The following is a 20301-nucleotide window of genomic DNA, read 5'->3' on the forward strand; positions in this document are numbered from 1 at the left end:
CCTCACACCACTACCCCTCCTTTCTTTCTTTCTTTCTCTCTTTTTCTGTCACTTGTTCTCTCTTTCTCATTTCCAGTGTGCACAGGTTAGTCCAGAAAGCACAGAGTGTAGAGCTAACACAAGAGTTTCTCCAGGTAAGGTCGCTGGCTGTGAAGGGATAGCCATGGCTCAAAGGCCATGTCCCCCTGGCACGACATGGGACTCCCTCGTCGATTTTTGTGTGAAGCTAGATATGCCCACCATCGGTGAGTTCTGCCAAGATGCTATATTCTGACCTTTTGCTCTGACAGTTTCCGTATAATGAATATCATCTCTGCTTCCATGCGGTCATAGGATCTTAGTACTGTCATGTTTATAGTGAATAATGTAGACATGGGATATATAGTTGCTGTAGATCATATAGGCATAACAGATCATGTTTTACTGGTTAGTGAGGTTCGTTCTGCCTACTGTACAATGGCATTGACATCTGGAATGTGGAGTACATGTATGTAATCTTTAATAGGTGTTAATATGTGTATTGCTGAACGTAGACAGCGCCCCTGTTCTGCGGCAGAGCACCGCGGCACCCCCCGAGTACATCAGCGTGTCCGTGTGGATATGTGCGGCTGTGGTCCTGAGCGGATCCATCCTGGTGCTGTTGCTCTTATTCATCATTTATCGACGGCATGTTGCTCAATCTCACAGCACAGGTGAGAGCTTAAACCTATGCGTGGTCAGGTCACGCAGGTGGACCGGACCGGGCACCTAGTGACCTTTGCGAAGTTCATTGGTGGGCCTGTCATCATGATGCTAGTCATTTAAATCACTCTTCTCTTTCTGTCTGTTATTTCTTTGTCTCACTAGCTCTCTCTCACTCTCTCTCTCTCTCTGTGTGTCTCACACTCTGTCACTCACACTTTGTCACTCACTCTCTCAGTATGACATATGGGTCTTAAAAGGGCCCCCCTCCTCCTTATATATGAGTATTTGCAGCCCCTTCCCCTCGTGCGTTTCTGAAGTTTCTGTTCTCTCTGAGGGTAGTCCTAAGGGATCCCGTCAACCACACCATCTCTTTTTGCAGAGCTTGCTCACATCCGTTAGATGTATGTGCTGAACTTGTGTCTTTATGGACTGGTAGTCAAACCCTAACAGGCTAACTATGACTATTTTTAGCCAAGTCTATTCTGCATGAGTGTGTGTGTGTGTGTGTGTGTGTGTGTGTGTGTGTGTGTGTGTGTGTTACTCGTGTCTGTTGCTGCTATTGTGCACTTGTGTGTAGGCTACAATACTGCATACTTGGACATACACAGTTTGCATGCATCAGTGCTTTTCTGAGAGCATATGTGTGTTATGAGTGTGCGAAATTCTGGAGGGTCCCTCAACATAGAGAGATGTCTTGGTGATAACTGACCTCACATGCCCTTGTCTGTTGTGCTCTAGAATAGACGCCCTGCATTCCGATTTTACACCGAGATCCTTCCCTAAGCATTGCTCCAGGATAGCACAGTGGACCACTGTTCACTAATTAGGCACATGGATTGGGAGAATGCAGGCAAAGAGGGCTGACAATTTTTTTTTAAAACAGTGCAGTTTAAACTTTGCTGACTGAAATATGTCACATAATGTGCAAGCTCATGCATTCTATTAAAATAGGGATGTTGAAGACTGCGAATAAATATCACATAGTTGCCAAGTAACTGTGCACTGTACGTGCTTTGTGTAAGATTTAGTCTTAAGGGCAGCATCCTAGAAAATGATCCACTTGTGTGTTGTGTTGTGTTGTGTTGTAGCAGATAAGGAGGCCCAGCCTTCTGACCCTGTTGCTGTGCCAGCCCCTGAGGGACCCCCAGCCGTGGTGGCGGTGAACGGGGACCCCCACCACTCTTCCTCTTCCTGCTCCCATCAGAACGGAGGCCTGGGGGGGCACTGCCAGCAGGAGGGCATCTGGGGGACGGGTGACGGGTGGAGCAGCACGCACATGTGCAACGGCCGGACGGAAGGTGGCATCCCACTTCCTGCCACCGAGCTTGGGGATGCCGCACTGGTGACAACCAAAACTGTGCAGTACTGAAGGTGGGGTAGTACGAGTGGCAACTAATAAGAAGGGTTTGGGGACCGAGAAATGTCTGTGTGTGTGTGTGTGTGTGTGTGTGTGGGGGGGGGGGGGGGGGGTGTCAGCACTGAGCATTTATTTTTATCGACAGTATGGCTGCCATAAACATTATTGCCGAAGAGTAAACCACTGAAGCAAAAGCACAAATCCTCATCTGCACTCAACTATATGGAAGGTGTTACAGTATTTTGCCTTTATCTTTGTTTCAATACCCAACTGCCTTTTTGAGGATAATACTTGTTCATTATGTGTCATATTTCTGTGTCCCTTATTTACAGTTAACTTTTTGTAAAGTTTATACTTTGCCTAAAATATCTGTTGTGGCTGCACACAACTGTTGTTGTTTGTGTGTTTATATAAACATTCTTAATTTCGAAACATAGGCTAATGTAAATGTAAATAAAATATCTTTCCACAAAAGTACTTAATAGCATGCAGATATTTGTTTTGATATGAAGTGGAAATGATGTACCTGTTTCGAGGGGGTGGGTGTGATATTTCATGTAAATTTATATGCAAAATATATAATATCACAAAACCCATACATATGCAATACATTCACATTTAGGAAAACATTAACTATGGCACAGACACAATCAACACTAATAATAGGATAGCTTATGAAAATGGAGTTCCTAAAACATGTTGACATTGACCACCTTGTTATATCATGAATTAACTGAAATAAGACAACAGTAACACAACACATGACCAAGAGAAATGTGCAGTAATTTAGGTAAAAACAATTAGTCATCCACCTGCAAGACATAAGACAAATGACAATATGACAATCATCATTAGATAGAGATGCTTGGACAAATGCACAGCTCTAAATCAATAATCACAACTCAGAATCCTGTTGTATTATGTAAAGTGCAGTACTACAGTATGTCATTTTGGGCTCTTTTCTCAATTTTTGGTCGCAGTTTTCCCTACAGAGCTTCTCTTACAGCTTCAGAGTATATATTTTATACGCTCCTCGCTCGGAGTGTCAACCCGGAAAAAGTCATGTAACCATTCTAATGACTCCGAAGCTGTTAAGTTAAGGTAAATTAAGCTTAGAAGAGCATAGTTCCCCTTTAAACCGATTAAAAAAAACCATCAACAACAGAGAAATAGCACAGAAAACTCCACAATAACACACTGGTATGCAAACCAGCATCATCTCTCACAAGAAAACTACTCGGTCAACCACGAAAGCTCCTCACAGATAGCTACATCTGTAAGGTGGAAGTTCACATTTAGTCCCTGGCTCCCCTGGTCATGACAACCAACACAGTACAGTGCCGTACTGTGGGAGGGATGAAGGTCAGTGTTGGAGGTGGCAAAGTGAATATCGACCAGTATAGAGGGAACAGAGGATGGGGATGGGAGGCCGGGGTTTGGGCCTACAGGTAGGTGCTGGGGTCGGCCAGGTGGAAGTACTCAGGCAGGCCCTGGCTCCCCTGGCTGCTACGGCGGTCTCGTTTCCTCTGCCGGGTGGAGAGGGTCTTGCCCCGTCGGGTCGCGCCACCCTTCTCCAGGCCGGACTCGATCATCTGCGCCAGGTCCTGCTGCAGCCGCTGGAAGTTCTCCCTTGACAGAGGACAAATAAAGGGCAAGAGGCTGAGCAGAGAGCAGCCCCTGAGCAATGAACCGAGATGTACAGTATACCTCCCCCCACAGTCCCCTGAGGAGGGGAGGGGCTGCCACCATGAAGTGATTGTAAGAAACAAGTGCAGGCCGTTTCCCAGTAAGTGGCAGAAAGGGAGAAATAAATTGAGATACCAAATATACAAAAATCTGACCAAACAGCAATGAGTCGGTGACAATATGAGTAAGAGCCAGAGCGGGTGGGGGTGGGGTGGGGGATGTGAGAGAGGTGTTCTTACTCTGTCGGCGGTGTCGGGAGGTCGTACTTCTGCCCCGTGACTCCTGTCAGCCAGTACGTCATCTCTTTACCTTTCCCCTGAAACGAGAATACACAAACAGAGCAGCCCAGAGCTCTGGTTAACCACACTGCATGTGTGAACGTATACGCATCAAAACACTTGCCACCGTCATCAGTCTCCTGGAGACTTCTCACCTTCAGGTATGTCTCCCCCCGCTTCTCGTACTCGAACTTGCAGTCCGTCCTCTGAAGGATGTTGATGGTGGACTGACTGACATGGATTCTGAGAGCTGAATCAAAGGTGATGCACGTCAGACATGAATGTGGCTTGTAATCGTTTCAAAAACATAGGGTGTGAGTTTGACAGCGTTTTTTGCCGACAGTGGGCCAGAGTGAAGTCAGACACACAAAGTGGGGCAGTCAGGCAGTCTAAGTTAATTAATAAAAAATAGATATATAGATCAGAATTTATGGAGAGAGAGAGAGAGAGATGCCGCACACTCCGAGTTACAGTATAAGTAGCCTAAGTTTTTAATAAAGCGGTAATGTTTCGGCCTATGGCCTTCATCAGAACAGAAGTTAACATCGTTTGCATGTGATTGGTTTATTCAAATGCACTTCACTGGGGAGGTCTCGCCCTGCCTTGACATAACTTCCTGCTACCTATATTGCCCCAGAACTCGTGACCATAAATAGTATCATAGCACTGTTTGTGTTTACAGTAATTGTGTGGAAAATTGTGCTTTTGTGACTGATTTGTCTTACGTTGTCCAGTTGACTCCATGCGCGCGGCGGTGTTGACCGTGTCCCCAAACAAGCAGTACCGTGGCATTTTGTTCCCCACCACCCCTGCAGCACAAGGGCCTGTGGACATATAAATGATAAACATACGGTTTTGTGAACACTTGAGGGAAATATCCTGCTGTTAGAAATGTTCATTCGCACCTCAGCTTGCATGTACCAAGTGAGGCTATTGGTAATGGAAAATAATGAATATAAAACAATCAACCTTTGCTGTCATCGCTTCAAAGGTGAACACTGCCCATTTGGCATACTGAGTGTTCAACCCATGATGCACCTGAATCATTCTCAAGTAAACAGATTCAAGTAAAAGGAGGCCAGATCCAGAGGAAGCCTACCTGAGTGCACACCGATGCGGATCCACAGCGGCAGGCTTGGCAGGTGGCGCAGCCGGAAGGTGCCCATGAAGGCCAGGATGTCCAGTGCCATGTGGGCGATGTCCACAGCGTGTCTGTTCCCATTGCGCCGGGGCAGCCCCGACGCCACCATGTAGGCATCGCCAATCGTCTCCACCTACCATGATGGGGACCAGTTCATAGCATAAGGAGGACAATAGGAGCTGTACAATTACGGTATGTATTCAAGTTGGCTATGAAGCAGGAGCGCCACTAACAGGACATGTGGTTGGTTATGGTAAAAATGCACAACATATGTCAAAACATATCAAGGGGTCAACAAGAGGATTCCAAGTAGGGACATATCCTGCCATTTTAAAGGTACACTATGCAAGATTTTTACAAAGGGAGCTCCTATAGGGAGCTCTACAGTCACAAAAAAATATCTTATCTTGCATAGTGTACCTTTAATCTATAAAAAGGATAGAGGTGAATATAAAGATCATTTTTAGCCAAAAGCATCTCAGTTCTCTCGCCAATAAAAAGGTTATTCATTTCTCAATATAAAGAGAGCCTGCCATTTTTGTGCCCACATGCTACAGGCTTCAAAAAGAATCGCTCCACCCTCCCAGGGCCTCCCCAGCCCTCGCTACCTTGTAGACATCGTGATGGTCCAGGATGCTGTCGAAGTTCTTGTAGATGTCGTTGAGCATGTCCACCACCTCCATGGGCGTGCTGTAGTGGCAGAGGGTGGTGAAGCCCACGATGTCGCTGAAGTAGATGGTGACCTCGTCAAAGAGCTCAGGCTCCACGTGACCCGTCTCCTTCAGCGAGCGCACCACCGGCCTGGCAAGGGGACACACGGACAGTATAAGTGTAAGTATATACAGTATGTATTTATACTCTTTTGATCCCGTGAGGTGACACACGGACAGTGAGCCAGACCTCCAAGAAGCCCTTTTTCTGATTTCTATTGTTCTATTCACCATGGTAGCAACTTAACTGGAAACAGAACAAAATGCCCAAAACAACTAGATGTTCTTTACAGTAGCCTACATCCTCCTATGTATTGTTGTGTACACAAAAATAGTGGCGCAATTCTCTACAAAGATGGAAATTCTAGTCTAGTAGTTTTCGTAGAGAAAGCTTCTTATTAAAAAAAAAAAAGCACCACTCATAGAGAGTATTTTTCATATGGTGTTCACTCTAATTGCAGAGAGAACGGCGTGTGTGCTCCTGTACCCCCAGACACTGACCCTGGCAACAGCATGAAGTTGAGGCGATCGGCCCTGTCCCTCTCGGCCTTGTACAGAGCGGTCCTCTCCTCCACCAGGTGCTCCAGGTTACGAGAGTACATCTGCAGCCGCCGAATCAGGGTGTCCATGTAGCTCTCGTTGGCATGGTTGTGGACGTTGCTGCAGTGTGTGTGTGTGTGTGTGTGTGTGTGTGTGTGTGTGTGTGTGTGTGTGTGTGTGTGTGTGTGTGTGTGTGTGTGTGTGTGTGTGTGTGTGTGTGTGTGTGTGTATTTGTGTGTGTGTGTGTGTGTGTGTGTGTATGTGTGTGTGTGTGTGTGTGTGTGTGTGTGTGTGTGTGTGTGTGTGTGTGTGTGTGTGTGTGTGTATTTGTGTGTGTATGTGTGTGTGCATGCATGTGTGAGTAGCAAATAGAAAATATCACCGTCATTCAAAACAATTGGTTGTCAAAGCACCACACTTCACTAAATATAAATGTACAGTATGATGCCAAAACCCTCCAAGTCTGTTCTTACCTGAAGATCTTTGCTACTGATCCCTCAATCTTTTTGAAGTCAGGTCTCTTCTCTGGATCTTCATCCCAACAGTTTTTAATCAACACATTTAGCTGCAGGGACACAGATTAGCATGCATGCTCTCACTGGTTAAAGGCTGCAGTGATTATCAATATGTTTGTTTATGTTTATGTTTATGTTTATGTTTATGTTTATGTTTATGTTTGTGTTTGTGTTAGTGTTAGTGTTAGTGTTAGTGTTTGTGTTTGTGTTTGTGTTTGTGTTATTCATGTTGTAAGTCATACCTCCACCTCTCTCTCATTGCCTGTCTCAAAGTTGAGGTCGGGCCTGAAGTACAGAGGTCCATTTGGATACTGAACCCTTTTAAGCTTCTCTGTGGAATAAATGTGGAACAAAAAGCCACATTTTTACAATCACAATTTACATATTTAACTGGTTTCTTGCAAATCAATGGAAAAACAGACAACAGACAAAAATAAAACATTAACACCACAAATAACCAGTTGGAGTATTTATATTTATAACCAGTAGGTGGGGCCATTGTACTTTAGACGTTCACCGCTCAAATGCTGCTCATTGCTAAAGGCAGTTTCACCAATCCCCTTGCGTTTGGCTCTCCCATCATAACAGCCGTTCAATCAGATGCCTTGTCTAACCTGCCACATCTAAGTTGGTCTCCATGTAGAAAGGTCTCTCCCTCAGGAGAATCTCGTGGGCCACGATGGCAAAGCTGTACACATCACCCTTCTGGGAGATGCCCTGCTCACGCAGATGTTCTGGAGCTGTCCACAGATCTGGAGGAGGGAAGGAGAGAGAGAGAGAGATAGAGAGATGGAGAGAGAGAGAGAGAGAGAGAGAAAGAGAGAGATTAGCAGTTTATGGATAAGGCTGCTTCTCCTACCCATCAATTTCCCCCATATACTGTGCAAAAGTCTCAGGCACCTTACATGTTTTGTTTCAGCAATGCCATAAGGACCATATTGTTTATTTCTCACTTTTTGAATTAGAATATGAAAAGAGAACACAGGAAACATTTACATAGGCCATTTAAATACACATCAAATGTTTTTTTGTTATTCATATTCCCTCTACCTAATACTTAATTATAATAAAGACAATGAAAAATGAACATTATGGTCATCATAACATTTCCAAAGATCTGTGTATATAATCTCTTAGGGCACATTCACACTAAACCGTTTGATAGGGACCCAAAACCAGAAAATAAACTGCAGTTTTTGCGATGTTACTGAGTGATATTGGTAAATAGAAGCTAGTGTGTATTATGTCATACAGTGTATGACATAAATGGACCCAGGTCCGCAAACAAAAATATAGTGTTTACAGAGACCAGCTAGGTCAGGGGCTAGGAGGAAGTAATTACACTCAGGTATGGTCCAGATAAATAGACCCAGGGTGAAGCCGACATTTTGAATATGACTGTCAACTTATTCAAATGTCGCTCAACAACAAGGATGACATCATAAAATGTGAAGTGGTCTCTCAATTTTGTCTAGAGAGAGAGGGGGAGAGAGAGAGAGAGAGAGAGAGAGAGAGAGAGAAACTGTGGTCTGAATATGCCTACCTTTGCTAGGGCTGAGGATTGTATGACAACCAAAGTCTGTGATCTTCACCACCATGCGGTTGTCCAGCACACAGTTGGTGGACTTGAGACGCCCATGCACACCAATATTGCTTGAGTGGAGATAGGACATCCCCTAATGTGTAGACATGAGCATCCACAGACATACAAAACACAATCACACACCCACCCACCCACCCACACACACACACACACACACACACACACACACACACACACACACACACACACACACACACTTAGTCACAGACACCTACGATGGAGTGCTGGAAAACGGAAAACATTTACACAAAACACACAAGGTACCTTAGCTATGTCATAAATGACAGAAATTTTAAACTCCAAATCCATGAAAGTCTCTTCAGGGTAGGAGATTTTGTCATCTAGAATGTACTGCAAGGGGGTAAAAAAGAGATGTCATCATGAAAGGATAGCATTATGTTCTCAGGCTAGTGACATTCAAATCTACAAGCTGCTTTGGATATTGGTGCATCTACTGTATATGTAAATGAGGATTTAGGCAAACTTTAATCACGTTCAGAGAAATAACCTATAAAACATTTACAAGCTTATCAAATAGCCAATAAAGTTCCTGTCGTGACAATCGCACCATTGAAAACATCATAAATGTAACCTGTCTCCCTTACCCTTAGCGAGCCTCTTTCACAAAACTCAAAAACTCCAAACACACCATACTCAAACTTCACTGTGCCGTAGAATTTGGTCAGGTTGTAATAGTCAATCCTCAAGAGCTGAGAGGGAAAGGTTTAAAGGACACAGAGTCAGAAGGTGAACATAATAGACAGAAAAAAGTGTGTCAATGGCAGCTGGAACATTAGACAAATGTCTGTGGAAACACACTTAAACCCTCATTAATAGCTCTTTAATAAAGCATTGGGTTTAAAACACTCAGACAAAGGTGGGATTTGACATCTTTTTCTCATGCCTCAAAGCCTGACCTCTCTCGCCCCGCTGTTACGAAATAAATCAGAGACATGGTCACTTATCTGACTCCAGTCTGACGGAGAGGCTGATAAGAGATTGAATATGACGACAATCGGCCTGATGCCATTTTTAGAACAATAAAGAGCCCTCACTCATGAGGACAAGCATTGTAAAACCCAGGCATTTCAACACTAGTTTGAGAGGGACTTAGCACTGATGTTGAATCTTGATTGAATTATGAGGTGTTGACAAGAAAACATCTAGGAGGAAGGGAACAAAATACAGGAAGTGTGGGGTGCTAATAGTTTAAAAATAAAGGGGCTCTATATATCACATATGCAATCAAAGATAGCCTACAGCTTGATAATACATGCTACATGCATGTGTGTGTGTGTGTGTGTGTGTGTGTGTGTGTGTGTGTGTGTGTGTGTGTGTGTGTGTGTGTGTGACTGTGTGTGTGTGTGTGTGTGTGTGTGTATGTGTGTGTTTGTACAGTATGTCGTTATTTGTATAGCCTATATGTCAACGTTTGTAATAAGGATGAAGCAGAGATATGAAAAGACATTACAGAATTCAGTTCTATCCTCTGGTCATCACTGAAGTTCCCATCGGTGTTCCTTAGCTCTTTAAGGATGACAGGCTGTAAAAGGCAAAGCACAGCACATGCAGGAGCACTGCAGTTTTCTCACAAAACCAGTCAAAAGACCTGAGTGAAATGGTCATGCCAAGCGAGTTAGGTTGATACTGCACCTTCTTGTCATAGTGAGCCTTACGGACGTAAACACCACTATCTCTCTGTTCCTCATCAATCTGGCAAATGCAGAGAGAGAAGAATTACCGTTAATCACTGTGTGTGTTCTGAAGTTAACACTGTCCTGCTGTAAGCCAGTGAAAGAGAAAGAGTCAGGAGTGAAAGATGTTATGGGAAATGTTACGGGACGTGTCAGCATTGAGTTTTCACCCTGAGAGATATCATGCTGTGCTTCTTGTCATACAGCTGGGCGATCAGTTCAGGCTGGATATGGGACCATCTGGTCTGCTTCTGACGCTCCTTCCTGTTCTGTCTATGAAGAAAACAGCAATATTGTTATCTATTTTTTATGACACGCTTTTATGTTGCATGGCACCACAGTGGTGTTAGCCTTCTTACAGTGCTTCTCTGAATGAAATTTAAAACATCTGGGCTTTAATTGAACATATTCAACCGTTTTGTCCAAAAAAAAATGGTGAAACAGTGATAATTTGGAGTCATAAACTTTAGTACATTTTAGACAATAGCTAATGATAGCTTCATAATATCTAATGCTAGCAACAGGATCCTTCTAGACAGTATATTTACCTGTAGAAGATCAAAGCAATGCCTGTTACGATCACCACACTGATGCCAAGGACAATCACAATGATGTTTTGAGCCTCATTATCTACAGTAGAACAAAAACACAGACATCAATTAACTCATCATACATCTTTAAATGCAACAGACTCTGCCGATCAAAAACATTACCTTTTTTTTCTGGTTTGTCATCTGGGAGCATTGATCTTGCCCAGCTTAAGGAAGGGCTGCTGTCGACCAGCACCACGGTATTTGTGGCCGATTGAAACTCAAATAGGATTTTATACTGAAAGGGGCATTGGAAGGGAATCACACAGAAACCATCAGGTAAGTGAAATATAAAGGCAGAGCATGTGAAAATGTCTTATGGGGGTATAGGATCAGTCCTGACTGACCTTCAGCGCAACATTGGAGACGTACATGAGGGAGAAATTAACATCCCTGTCTCCATACTCATCCAGAACATAGTGACCTCCCAGGCCTGTAACAACATGTGTAGAGGAAGGTCTGAAGAATATACAAACTTGTAGGCCCATGGCCACAGAGTGTTAGCTTATCATACAGTATGTTGTATATATCATGTTTTCTGTTGCATTACACTACACTACGGTGAAACATTACATTGTTACGCTATGCCTTTATTTTCTTGACTTATTTTAAAAATGCAAATACTGAACACATATCAATCTATAAAATCATTTGAAAAAGTCCATCAACATCACATTACTGCTACTACAGCACGCACGTCCATAATTATTGGCACCTGATATGAGTAACAAATGTGTCCAGATCAACACAACACAAATCAAGCTTCTACCATGGTCATCTTACAGTACAGCCCATCTGAATATTCTGCCTGGTTATTTCTATATTTGAGCCCATTTCCGAATAACCAAATACAATCACAACCATTCATGGCATGGGACAGGCTTTATATGACAGACAAAAGATTTCGGTTAGCAGCAGAAATTTCAGTGCAGAGCATAGCACTCTACAATCTTTGGCTAGCAGTGCTGTTGATAGGCAGTGGTTGTGCTGATGCTGTCAGTGCTAAATTACATGGACATGTACTGTATTTGGAACTAGGCCTACACAACTACATTCAAAATCTTATACGAGAAAGATGTTTGCTGTGTTTCTGAACATTTGGTAAGGCTTAAATGTATCTGGTTACACCCTAGCCAGGTTACAGTATTGGGGTCTTACCGTCAAATTCAATATTCCTGAAAGGATTGGTGAAATGCGGTGTAACTGAAGATCCCCCAGCCTTCTTCTGGATTAACTGTTGTCTTATCACTTCACCAAACAGCAACACACCATCATGGTAACCTGCCACATAGTCGTTTATCTGATGATTTGGAGAGATACAATTAATAGAGATCCAGCCAAATTAAGAGACTATAAAAACAAGAAAAGGGTCAGATCTGCAAATAGTTGCAAAACAAAATATGTTAAATTCTATGAATTCATACATATGTGGTGGAAGTTTCCTTCATGACTTAAATGTTGTGAATGTAAGCCTAAATTAGGCTCAAAATGTCTACCAATGTACATAGCTGATGATTTGAAATTTTTTCCACATCAAACAAGGGCCATGCAGACTTAAAACATTAAACTAATTAAGGCATACAGCTTTAAATGTAATAAAACTACCTTGGCAGCTGTACAACAACAACAACAACAACATTTCTAACTTCAGTCAAATGATGATTTCACCCAGATACAAAGTGTCATAAAGTATAGTAGAAACAGCTTGCTGACCATGCTTTGGTTGGAGGTCCAGTCTACTCCACTGTAATTCCTTGTGTTGGGTAGCGAGAACACCAGCACATCCTTCATGTATGGCTCGGCTGTCTCGTTAAGGTAATAATTTTCACTAAAAATAATAATAATTTAAAAATCTCTTTTTGTGTTCTCAATCAAACAGGTTCATGAATGTTTGTCAACTAGCTCAGAAACTAAATAGAGGACTATATATATAGTATGTGGCCTACTTACTTGTAAACGTCGATGAGGATGAAGACGATGTCGGGGTGAATGGAAGGTGATGTCTCTTTAATTTCTCTAATGTCATCTGGTGTTCCACATAGAATGAATACTGGGAAAGGGAAACAGATACAAAACAGGTTGGTTTTGTGAAGGACATCCATTGTAGATGTTACAAGTTCACGAATAAAATACGTTGTTGAAACATTCAGACGCTGCTTTTGAAACTAGGGAGTCACCAATCTGTCTTTTTCTATCCCAGTACCAATAATGCTGTGGACTTGCAGTGTTTTAATTGATTTCAACACTATATGCACTCACAGAATTTCGAGCAAGTCCTGATGATTGATGTAGTACATGCAGTCATGCATGCATGTATACATTAGCAATGAATAACATAGAATTGGGTTGAATAGATTGGCCCCATATTATGTTACCCCGGTTGTCACAGTTCTTAAAGTCTCACTGTTACCAATATCTGATCCATCTATCAGACAAATATCCAATATCAGTGCAGGGTCAGTGCATCCCTCATTGAAACTCTTCAATACCACTGATAAATAGCAATTTACAATTTAAAATATGTTTGTTTTTGTTTTTTTCGGTAGAACTAAAACTCCAACCAAAAGGAACATTTCTCACTGTTGCTGTGTCTCTTAGGGTCTCCGAGGCTATTTCGTATCTCAGGCAAACTGCGTAGCATCTTTCTATTGACTTCTTTGGCAAAATTGAATGAGGAGGCCTCCAGGGCATTGATGTACCTAGGGGAGGAGGTAGAGAATTCTTAAGCAAGGAGTTCTCTGCCATCATTGTGTGTGTGTGTGTGTGTGTGTGTGTGTGTGTGTGTGTGTGTGTGTGTGTGTGTGTGTGTGTGTGTGTGTGTGTGTGTGTGTGTGTGTGTGTGAGTGTGCGTGCGTGCGTGCGTGCGTGCGTGCGTGCGTGCGTGTGTGTGTGTGTGTGTGTGTGTGAAATCCTAACAGTTGAAAATATCTCTGTTATCTGTGATATAAATAAACCAAATAAACCATAGAGTGTGTGTGTGTGTATGAACGCACTATAGGCTTGTGTGTTTGTATGGCTCTCCTCACCAGAAGCACTCCTCTGAATATTCTTCCTGCTTGTACACATAGGCTGTTTCCCACTTGGTCTTTTTGACGTCGTTGCCGGTGACATTCCAGAAGTGCCGGAAGAAGTTGGAGATCTTGCGGGCTGGGGGCAGCAGGCGTGTCAAGTTGGGCTTGTTGTCACATGACAGGCCGAAGCTGCCCGCCGAGATGATGGGAATGGTCAGGATGAAGCCCACTTCCTGACTGACACAAAGAGGGCACAGGGTGCACAGCTTACACTCTTCAGCGACTCAGCCAGGTGACATGGGTTGATTAAGCTGGTGCCACAAGTAGCTCCGATTTGAAAAGAAGGCTTTGACACCCTTGTCACACCCCAATCTTGAGGCATGTTGCATACAGAATTACACAGAATTACATACCATGACATGGAGCAGCAAACAGACAGAAATCAAGACAGAAACAACCCCTAGTGTTATTAATATCAAATGGCAATTAAAAATAAAATATAATGAGAATAAAAACAAAAAACTGTGTCCAAAAAGAACTGTGATATATTTTTCCCAGTGTTAATCCTGCATAATGGTTTTGTAACAAAACTCCCTACCATTACGCAATGAACATTGCTAACAGGTGGTGTCTGACGTGAACTGCAGGTTATCTGCAGGGTGACGCTTTAAATCTATAGCTAAGGGACAAGACAACAATGACAAAGGCACCCAGGGTCACATAGAGATGAAAGACAATCGGAAGCTGATAAAGAGGTTAGCATACCGATGTCAGACACACAAGGATCATCAACTCTAAAGCCAAATCCATGGCTTTAGAATACTTACAAAAAATGTTCTTCACATATGGCTTACAGCATTTTTATGAATATTTAGCTAGTAACAGGTGAATGAAATGTCACGATTGCATTTTGCGTGAAGCCTGTAGCTGTTTGTGTAACAGCAGCCCAGATGGGATACTCACTCGACCAGCTGAAAAGTGGCGTATGTGCACGATGGACCCAGCATGGCACAGCCAGCGGAATCAGTCTCCTGCTCCAAACAGAGAGCATAAGGTCAAAGTTCAAAGAGAAAACTGAAAGAGAAACTATAAAGTGAACCTGTAGACCAATGGTTCAAATAATCTTTATACATGTAATAATTTAGCTTAAAGTATAAATTAGGTTTAGTGTGAGGAACATCACAGGATACATGTCAGTCAAGACTGCAGAAGCAGTCATCCTCACCAGGGGTTAAGGACCATAAGTTGCCCCCCTGTTTCAATACTTTTGTTCTTTGCCAAAGTGGCTGGGGAAAGCATAAGCAGTTCATGAACGAGATTGGTGCAAGAACAAGATTCTCACATATAGTGACTTCAGTATCTGCACTCCTTCACAGCTGCTGCTTTGGCAACCTCTTCTCCTGTACAAGGTGGTGTTGAACCCCGTGAAATTTGGGTTTATTGCATATGTTAGGCCTAAGACAAAGAAATATTGGAGACAGAGAGGCAAGGGGATACAACATGAACAGCTCCATGAAAATAATGTCCATAACCGTTTACAAGAAGCAGTTACGTTGGCATAACTAATGTAGATGTCATTGCAAAAAATAGTAATTCAATGACATGAACAGCAAATACATTACTGTTTGTTCATGGGCATTGCAATTGCATTAAGTTTGAACACTTTTCCAGTGACAGTTTCAGAGCAAAAACGGGCAATTGAGCCAATGGTTCATTAAGGGCATCATGAACACAGAACACTGTGCAGCCATTAGTACTGATAGCAAGACTGATACCGGCAGCTTCATTTAACGCCTTGTTCTTCTCAATTGCTGAGTAGACAGCATCTTCCACATATCTCAAGCTCCAGTCCACATTCTCGTCTTCCAAAAGCACCACGTTCAGATTAAACTGTCTGCTGAGGCAATTGTCCAGGAAGTCCCCCTGTATCAGCCAAGTGAGAAACAACAGACCGAGCAAGCATCGCAAAGCCAGCATGATGACCTTTAACACTGACCAAGTCCGGCTGTAAATTATTTTTTTTGAAAGAAGAATCGTAATGAGCCCTATGGCAGTCCTGATTTGATAGAGAACACTGCCATGATAGCGCGCCCCATGAGTTTAAATCAAAGCATGATCCAATAATTTCTTCCAGGAAAGATTTCCAGGCAGTCTCCAAAGTGGAGTATTCCAGACTGATTGAATATTCCAGACCGATTGGCAACACCCGATTTCGTGAGTAAAATATGTTTGACAATCCCACGCAATACAAAAAATTTTTGTAACTTTTGTAAGTCAGATTCGTCACAGTTGTCCACAACTTGTGCTTCCTGCAGTTCAACTGAATCTACACTTGCGCATCAGTACACCCCACCTGTCTCCGTGTTAATGAACAACCTGTTATGACAACACAGAGACAGCTCCCACACATTGCCGGGATCTGAAGCTGGTTTGAGAGAAGCCATTCCCATCTGTTACATCAAACGTATAGCGTTCAAAGTACTCTGAAAAATTGTATAATTTGTGTCAAATCAGTTATAATTATTGAATTGACTGATATTCCTCAGTGTTATCTTACATTTGTAAGGTTTTTTCTATCTGATCCCTTTGAGTATTGATAATTCAAATGTAAGCCCAGTGTGTCCTGTATATATATATATATATAAGTTATCAAAACAAAGGCTTGAAATGATCAAAATAGCCTACATGCACGACACCTTAACTGGACAGATCATACAGCCCAATGAAGAGGTAAGAGGTGTGCAAAGGTCATGAGGGGTAATAAAACAAATGCTTTCTGTCCGCTTCACAAAGGAGACAGATTGGATAGATCCTCAGACACCACAAACACTGTCAACACTTAGGAGAATTTATTTTCATAGTCCCATACAGTCCTGCACAGATACAAATACATATTGGTGTGTGTGTGTGTGTGTGTGTGTGTGTGTGTGTGTGTGTGTGTGTGTGTGTGTGTGTGTGTGTGTATGTGTGTGTGTGTGTGTGTGTGTGTGTGTGTGAGAATATGTGTGTGCCCATGTGTGTGTGCATGTGTTTTAGGAGAATTTGGGGGGGGGGGGGGGGGGGGGCAGTGTTCCTGAGAAGCTTCAGTGATTTACAAGTACAGTGGAAGCCATAAAATCTTAAATAAACATGTTGGCACATTAGCGTATGGAGGTAGCAGAAGACAGTGGCCTCTTTAAACACCTCGGTAGTTTTGGAGACAATAATAACAGTGGCCTGGCATAGTATGGTGTGTAAGCAATTACAGCTTTTATGGCTTTTTAAAGTGACATATGGGGCTATACAAAGTTCCATGACGTAAGCATGTATTATTTCAGCGCTGATTGTTGCCATTTCACGTCTGTAACATTGAGTTGTTTTTAACTCTTTACATTTTTTAGGTTATGGACAGAAATTCCAAGTGGTGTGATAGCATTCTGTGCTATATATGTACAGATCAGTTTTAAGTGTTTTTTTTTCATGGTAGCATCTGGTAGCATCTCTTCTATACCTTGAATTTAACAACTCTTTATGTCTAGCCACTGGTAGCCAAATCATAGTACTGTACATGCATTTGTCACAATGACCAAACATGTAGGTGAAGCCTGAGATGACAGTGTAGGTAAGCTCCTCTGCACCTGACCACAAATATAATTTTATGAGTCAGTGCTGCTTCAGATTGCCGGCTCATGCATATTCTATTAAAACTGTAAACTACAATCTTTCAGTTGGACATGTAAGTGAAATGATGCTGGAAATGTCGACAGATATCTACATGGACCATGACAGTGTCACAGACAAAAGTCAGGAGAGTGATGAAGGTGAAATGAAATTTGAACCCTAGGAGATATTTGGGTTAATGAGTCATTAGTCTGACTGATTTTGCCTCTCCATATTTGAGGAAACATCCCGTTGTTAGAGCCATATAAGATTATCTCAACTTATGACTGATAAGATATAAATTAATCATGAAGCTGTTAGTAAGAGAGCCTTAACAGGCTTTAGCTACACAAATATTTTTGTAAAAGTTGTCACATTAATTTTACCATGGAAAATGTTACATTTGCAAATGTTAAACTACTCTGTATCTTCCTTGGCAATCAAACAGGTCTTCATCTACAGGAAACCACTCTTCTAAGAGGAAGCAGCTGATAACAGCACACGTAACTTATCTGGGGTGGAAGGTGACAAATTAGAAACTCAACTAACTGTAAATGGCTAACTTTGCCAGCATTTTTTCTAAAGGATCTAAAGGATGTTTGAACGTTTGCAATACTTTTAATAATCTAGCTTCATATGGATGACCAGCCAAGTATAGGCTACTTTTGTATTTTTTTACACTGCTAGAATTTCTACTATTGTCATGCTTTATTTTTCATTATTCATTTTAAAAATGTTTAATCTAATAAATAAATAAAAATAAATCTAATAAAAACACAGTCTAAGCTCGCATGAGAAAAATGCTTATGTATGCTTTCCAGGTGGTGGCTCAACTTACCTACTCATCTATTCTTCGCTATTCTTAGCCAATGGCAGAATACACGCTCTGCACATACTCTGCATCATTGCTCAACGTACGGTGCAGAGCAAACACAATAATCAACTAAGTCAGCAATAAGTTAACAGTGTCCTAACCATTTGTCAAGTTAATAACTCATTTGTAACATGTTGATCACAAACATTTGGATAAGACTGACCTATCAGATAACAGACAATGAGCAAATTCAAAAAGAATAATCAATAAGGTCACTTCACTAACTAACTTCTTAGTGACGATAGCTATATGATGATATATATAAACTTTATGTTATTCTTCATTTTTGGAAGTTTGGATGCTTCAGAAGCGTACAGTATATGATGCAAAGTGCATCATTTTGAAATGTAAGCACATCTAAATCAGCAATATGTGACACACATTACTAAAATGAAGACAGAGATTACTTTTCAAAAAGGTACTTTTTACTTTTACTTATACTAACAGTCCCAAGTACAAAGACATACATATGAAGGCAATCATCTGTTTATATATAGGCATCGTGTAGCCTAAATCTTACACACCAAAACCATTTATTGAAGTGCATATACACACCAAATGGTACCATATAGGATATATTCAAATGAAGATGCAAATGTCCAAATGTAGCTGCTGATTCAGGTCATTTATTAAATGTGAATCTGTTTATCATTCACTGAATGTGGTCTTCTGCAACACAAAGTGCTCTTGTCAAAGCGAATGTTCTCTGTGAAACAGTAGGAAAGCCTTTGGCGCCACCCTCTGATGCCAACATTATACACCAGCACGTACTCAAAATACTGCTTTCTTCTGGAGTCTGCCCAAATGTCCCCCTTGTACTGTTACTGTCCGCAATTCTATTTCAGTAGGCTAGCATTTTGAGAATTGTCCTCTTGCTGTCCGTTCTGTGTGTGCACTGAAAAGAATCTTTAAGACGACTTGAGCTTAAACATCAACAAAGTTTTGCCAGACACACAGACTTTCCCTTTAAATTCTCATATAATGTCAAGGTTTCCCCCACTCTTTTCATTTTAACAATGTGTATAGGTTAAAGTAGCATTAGCCTACAAATCCAGATCCAAATCTGGAAAGATCTAGATTACAAGAAGACACACTTTTCTGTGATCTTTTTTATTTACAGGGACTGAAGTGTCTGCTCAATTGTCTACTGATAGTCTTATCCCTTCACTCTGCCATGTGAATGCCATTTGATATTGACATGTTCACCCTGTCCCAATCCAATCTTGGCTAAGAAAAGGTTGCATGGTGTACTCTTCCTGCAGAAGCCTAGAACACGTAGCTGCCAACTCTCACACATTGAGAGTGAGATTCATTCATTTGATTGGCTCCATGCACTCTCACATCAATCAACTGTGTGACTCTCACTCGAGAGTGAGATTCATTCATTTGATTGGCTCCACGTACTGTCACACCAATCAAATGCGTGAGGGTTGACAGCTATGATACTCTGACGTCAACATGCAGATTTCAAAATGTCTCAGTCTGTCTTGTCGTCATGGTTTAGTCAACAACCAGTTCATGTTGGTTCATGTTCTGTCAAAGTATCAGTTTATGACCTCCCTATTTGAAGTTCATTCATCCTGGCGGTGGCTGATATAGGCTAGCCTACCGAATATAGGCCTACTCAATATATAAATGTAACTATAGTTAACTAAAGCCATGGAGCCATGCAAAAGGAGAAGTGAGTTAACAGAGTGGGCAGGCAGAGGGGCCTTTCAATGCAAGGAAAGGAGAGGGAATGACAAAGCCAAACAACAGGCCCTGATGAATGCTCTGCAAATATCTAAAATAACTGATGTACCCTATTTAGGTGTGCTGAAATTTTTGTGTGTGAGAAATTTTCATAGTAGGCTACTGGCAAGAATTAAAAACTACTTTCACGCCTGCATTTACATGCATATAAAAATAAATTACTGACATGACATAAAACACAGAGTAAACACAGATAAATGTCAAAATATTGAGATTTATATTTTTTA

At 41.8% G+C, this 20301-nt stretch overlaps 1 protein-coding gene across 1 annotated transcript; it reads right to left on the reverse strand.

Annotated features, from left to right (window-relative positions):
- Positions 1–2597: 2597 nt before the first annotated feature.
- On the reverse strand, positions 2598–16092 carry gucy2ca (guanylate cyclase 2Ca). The gene is made up of 27 exons (XM_062531092.1): positions 15585–16092; positions 15152–15264; positions 14773–14840; positions 13825–14046; positions 13379–13497; positions 12749–12848; positions 12512–12626; positions 11957–12098; positions 11146–11231; positions 10922–11036; positions 10757–10838; positions 10379–10481; positions 10168–10227; positions 9986–10057; positions 9120–9224; positions 8779–8865; positions 8455–8587; positions 7526–7663; positions 7154–7242; positions 6870–6961; positions 6358–6516; positions 5755–5947; positions 5105–5279; positions 4731–4829; positions 4161–4255; positions 3967–4043; positions 2598–3670 (listed from the first exon to the last, which is right to left on the reverse strand). Exons 1-27 carry the CDS (start codon positions 15784–15786, stop codon positions 3484–3486), a joined length of 3228 nt encoding a protein of 1075 aa, XP_062387076.1. The 5' UTR covers positions 15787–16092; the 3' UTR covers positions 2598–3483.
- Positions 16093–20301: the final 4209 nt, after the last annotated feature.

Source organism: Sardina pilchardus, chromosome 3, assembly GCF_963854185.1.
Source record: "Sardina pilchardus chromosome 3, fSarPil1.1, whole genome shotgun sequence".
Classification (NCBI taxonomy): domain Eukaryota; kingdom Metazoa; phylum Chordata; class Actinopteri; order Clupeiformes; family Clupeidae; genus Sardina; species Sardina pilchardus.

Coding starts and splice junctions, on each gene's coding strand:
- gucy2ca (XM_062531092.1), bottom strand. CDS start 15,786: ATGCTGGCTTTGCGATGCTTGCTCGGTCTGTTGTTTCTCACTTGGCTG. Junction 11,037..11,145: donor TCTCCAATGTTGCGCTGAAG/GTCAGTCAGGAC, acceptor TGCCCCTTTCAG/TATAAAATCCTATTTGAGTT. Junction 6,517..6,869: donor TCAGTAGCAAAGATCTTCAG/GTAAGAACAGAC, acceptor CACACACTGCAG/CAACGTCCACAACCATGCCA.